Source organism: Lemur catta, chromosome 15 (genome assembly GCF_020740605.2).
Source record: "Lemur catta isolate mLemCat1 chromosome 15, mLemCat1.pri, whole genome shotgun sequence".
Taxonomy (NCBI): Eukaryota; Metazoa; Chordata; class Mammalia; order Primates; family Lemuridae; genus Lemur; species Lemur catta.
This window is the reverse complement of record NC_059142.1, coordinates 39,059,502-39,064,452: the sequence shown is the minus strand read 5'-3', so window position 1 is coordinate 39,064,452 and position 4,951 is coordinate 39,059,502. Positions and strand designations below refer to the sequence as shown.

At 49.5% G+C, this 4,951-nt stretch overlaps 1 protein-coding gene across 1 annotated transcript; it reads right to left on the bottom strand.

The window, feature by feature from the left end:
- Nucleotides 1-434: 434 nt before the first annotated feature.
- EIF1 (eukaryotic translation initiation factor 1) lies at nt 435-3,270 on the bottom strand. The gene is made up of 4 exons (XM_045526517.1): nt 2,995-3,270; nt 2,113-2,276; nt 1,862-1,963; nt 435-1,291 (listed from the first exon to the last, which is right to left on the bottom strand). Exons 1-4 carry the CDS (start codon nt 3,023-3,025, stop codon nt 1,247-1,249), a joined length of 342 nt encoding a protein of 113 aa, XP_045382473.1. The 5' UTR covers nt 3,026-3,270; the 3' UTR covers nt 435-1,246.
- Between the last annotated feature and the right edge of the window lie 1,681 nt (nt 3,271-4,951).

Below are 4,951 nucleotides of genomic sequence, written 5' to 3'. Positions count from 1 at the left end.
CCTATACCATGACTGTCCTTTTCTGACAGGTCTTTTCTCCACTGTCCTTAAGCCAAACCATCACTGAGGGTGCTCAGAGGATTATCAACCAACCTGCTGTCATCTCGAGGCAAGTTCCTCCTCCACAACTACTAAGAGTGAAAATCCAGTGACCACTACATTCCCTGGGATTGGGATGCTGGCCAAGTATCTCAGCCATGCAGCACTTCTTCCAGGACTCTGACTCTGATTAATGGGACAGCATGACTCTGGCTAAATGCTTGCAAAACAGTTGACTTGGGAGGGTCACGGTCATAAAGGTTTTCTTGGCCCAAAAGTTCAGGCCCTGGCTGAGAAGCTGTGGATGTAGACATACCCTCCACTGCCCATTTCTGGAATTCCTTCATATACACAGGATTGACTATATATATAAAGTACAATCTGCAAGTCAGGTGTTTCTGAAAACAAGTTTTATTTAAATAAGGGTTTAAATACATTACACATAACATTAAAACTGAAAGGAAAAAAAACCAAAAACCAGTTTGTTACTTCACATGGCATTGGGCAGCTGTTGCTAGTTAAGTTGCAAGCTCTACAGCTAGCTACATAACTGATACATCCGTTTGAGATTTGTTCCCTTGTCAAAAGTTTAACTCTGATAGAAGGTTGACCTCACATTCTGATGTTTGGACATCCCTTAGCTCGGATATGTCTGGTCAAAAAGACCTTGGTGGAAAGCCAGATGTCCTATCACCCCACCAGAGGGAAGTCAGCCTCTCTAGACTCTGCCCACCTGGAGATACCAGGGGATCTTTCTGTTACTACTAAAGGCTCCCTCTAGTGGCACAGCTGCTGTTGCTGCCTTACCCCATCCCCTCAGATTCACGGAGGGTTGTCCAGGTGGTGACATTCTCTTAGGGCAGGAACTCTGCAGAGGGAGAGGCGAGGAGCTTCTGGCCAGACATAGCTGTCTGTGATCTTAGGGCTGTGGGCTTGGCTGAAACACCATGTTATTGCTTTGTTTCAGGCTTGACACTGCCAGGCGCCTCCTGCTTGACCTCTGTGTAAATGAGGGACTTCAAGACTAGACAGCATGGCTCTTTTCAGTTTATTGCATGAAGGAGTTACACTAGTCCAAGTTAAAAGCAGACCCCAAATGGTTACATTGTACAAGCTGTGAGGTTTTTAAACTTGTGACAAGGGACAGAGGGGAAATTCTACTCATTGCAAGGAAATCCTCACTTAAGCTTCGGTGAGCCACAAGCACTTAAAACCCATGAACCTTCAGCTGATCGTCCTTAGCCAGTCCAATCTGCAAAGAGAAAAGGACAAAATTGAAACACGATACAGAAGAGTCATCAAAGTTCCCATTTCTGAGAGCAACAATCCTGTCTTCCTGCTACTACACTGGCCAAGAGAAAATGTGTACACCTTAGAGCACACACTGGCTCAATCCTATTGAAACTTACTGTGCCTTCCAAGATTCTGAATTAGGGTGTGTGAGGATGGAGATCAGGTATCAGAAATCTTTTTAATTATAACAAGAACCAATGATGTAACAAAATTCTAGTTCTTAGGAATTCACTCGAGGGAAAAAAAAAAATCCATGTCCTTACAAATACAGGAACCACCCAGGATCTGGCTTATTTTAGCATGTCTGTGCGCTATGTAAATTTGCATCTGTAAGGCAGATCCACATAAGCATTAAACTTAAGGCAGGCAGGTCCCTTCTGTTTGTAGAAACGTACTTCAAAACTCAACCGTTGTTTTCCTTAGTCTTACAAATCAAACTTCTATGTCCCCAGCAGAAATTGAATACACTAGGCAAGATCTGATATCCACCAGCAAAGAGGCACAAATGGAATTAAGTGACTGAACTCACCTCTACAAGGAACTGGCATATGTTCTTGCGTTGGTCACCCTGTAGCTGAATTACTTCTCCATATTCTGGATGCTCAATTACAGTACCATTGCAGGCAAATTTCTGCAAGCAGGAAACAAGCAAAAACAAATGAGGCCGAGCAACAGCACCAAGGCACCTAATCATCCTTTTTGGTAAGCAATATAACATAGTTAGCACCCCCTTGTGGAGAAACTAAATGCAACTTCCCTACAATCTCATCTAAGACTTACCTTCTTAAACGCCTTCACTAATTTCTTTTTATCGTAATCATCAGCGATCCCTTGGACAGTAGTAAGGGTCTTCCTGCCGTTTCTCTGTTGAATTCTTATATGGATATAATCCTCAGTGCCAGCAGGAAGCAGGTCATCACCCTTACTTGCATCAGCAAAGGGGTCTGGGAAGAAAGGTTAAGCTCGTTAAGAGCTGTCACGAGTCGGATGACAGTACCCTCCCTTCCCCTGTTCCCCCCACTGGAGCTTTTGCGCGTACAGAAACCAGTGCTGAAATCGCCAGGGCTTGGGTCAGATCGGATGCGCCCTTTGTTGGTTCTCCCCTAACAGGTCAGTCCGGGACGGCCGGGTTCCCCAGGCACGGAGAAACCTAGGCCTCCCGCCCTCCCTCGGAAGCTGATCACGTGTCGGCGGAGCCCGGTCTGGCAGGCGGCGCCCCACCCGGCTGATGCAACCCGCCGGAACCCGAGCTCCCGAGGCGGGGCCAAGCCTCCTACCCCCATTGGCGCGAGCGTTTGCCACTTATGGCTGGCGCCGCCTTTCCCTCCAGCTCCGTGACAACGGCGAGTGACGTAACGGACGTGACGCAGGGGTGGCGGGAGGGGGCGGGTGTGGCCCAAGGAGGCCCGGGAGCCATTAGTAAATGCGCCACCCGAGACACCGGGCCCGCCCTAAGGCTGACCTCCCGCCCGCTCCTTCCGGTCGCGCTCAAAATCCGACCTCAGGGCCGAGGCCTCCGGCCCGCGACCCCGCCAACCTGGACACTTCTCCTCCGCCTGAACTTACGAAGGCCCGAAGCGCTCGGCAGCTCTCTGGGCCCTGTCTCCCGGCCCGGAGCGCCCCGCTGCCCTACCCGGGCCCGCGACCTTTCCCGTGGCTTACCGAAAGAGTGGAGGTTCTGGATAGCGGACATACGATACGATTCCTTTTCCTCGGTGGAAACGGCCTGCGGAAGGCGGCGGCGGCGGCGGGAGAAGGCGGGCGGGGGGGACGGAGCGTCGGGAAGCGAGGGGGCTCAAGGGGGAGGTTGCTGAGTCCTCGGTGGCGGCTCAGTGACTGGGGCGGAGGGGCGGTGCCTGTATTCACTTATATAGCCGCCCCTGTGACGCCAGCGCGCTGCCCTCACGTCCCGGCCCCACCCACGGCGTCGTGCCCCAAGAGCCCAGGCACCACCTCTTTCAATTGGTTCGGGGGCGGGGACACAGGACTGCGCTTGCGCAAGAACTCTTGCTGCGAGAGTGCGTCCTCTTGACTCGGGGAGAGATGGGAGGGGGAGGGAAAGCTTGGTCCGTCTCGGCGCCTGCGCAGTGCGGGTGGAAGGTGTCCGGGCTGCCGAGAAAACTGGGAACGGTTTCGAACGCGCCTGCGCACTATGCCTTTTGGCACATTCTCCCCTTCTTGACCCTGTTGCAACCCTACCTGCTCGGAAAGGGGTTTTTCATGGGGTAGGTTGGATTTAGAGGCTTAGCCTCCCAAACACGACAAATCCCTGCTATGTCATACTCACCTACCTATCCACCCGTCTACCCACTCAGTCACAGGATTTAGGGCAGCACTCTGATCAATCAACATACAATAATATAATCAGAACCATAACCCCATCACTTAGATTATAATTTAATCTATTCTGAAAATGGGTTGATCTAATCTAAAATTATCATTTGGAGTAAATTAATCCATCTAAGGAAGGAATGTCCCCATCTCATTAGCATGAGTTCAAGGGACAGTAACTGGTTCTGGAGGCCTGAGAAGAATTCAGGCACCAGAGAGTGTCCCTTGTGTCGCACAAGCTGTGTGGAGTAGAGCCTTCCCAGAGCTTAGATGAATTATTTCCTTCACGACAGTTAATGTTTCTCTATCTCAGTGTGCTTATTGCAACACTCTCAGTTGCAGAAGTAAATAGAGTTGTGACAAGAGACCAAGGGCTTAAGACTCAAAAGCCTCCAAGGCTAGGCAGGTGAGATCAACGAGCACAGACAGCCAAATGTGCTGGAATAGGGTGAGGTGGGGGCTTGGTGAGAACTAGAGGTTGCCTTGGTTACTCACATCCAGTGCATTGTGCTAGATCTTCTTTTTCAAGAGAGCCTGGAAATCCATGTGTTTATATAGAATCTCTTGATTTTTAAATATTGTCAATAAATTGAATTTTTGGAAAAACACTGTGCAAGCCAAACAAACAACAAAAAAGTGTGTGCCCCATGGACTGCTGGTTTATGCCTCCAACAGTCAGGGTCACTGCCCTCCTGGAGTTGAAGGCTAGTGGGAGAGAGAGCAAATACACGAATAATAAGATAATGGCAGATTGTGATAAGTCTGGAGAATGAGATAAACAGGGTGATGTGGCAGTGACAGGGCCAGGCTCCTTCTTCAGATGGGGTGGTCAAGGAAGGCCTCTGAGGAGATAACATCCTAGATGACACTTAGGGGGCGGGAAAGAGTCCACTGTGGGGCAGGGCAGAGCCCACCAGAAGGAAAAGCCCTAAGGGAGGAAAAGCTAGGGGTACCTGATTGTTTTGATACTATATTTACTAAATAATCTGTTGATGAATAATTTGTCTTCCTTGACATCAGGAAAGGGGAACCATGCCTTGAAGTCATGGTCATCCCTGTCTCATGGTCTTCCTAGTTTGGGAAGCTGAGGACCCATCCTGCCAACCTGGGAATTCACAGACATGGTTCTGCTGGACGGGGTTTGGGGAGACCGTGTGTATGAGTCAGAGCTGTCTTTCCCAGTGCACAGCCAATATTTTGTTAGATGAAATTTTAAAATCTCAAGGTGGACAACTTAACCTTTCCTTTTATTTATTTATTTTTTTTGAGACAGAGTCTCGCTCTGTTG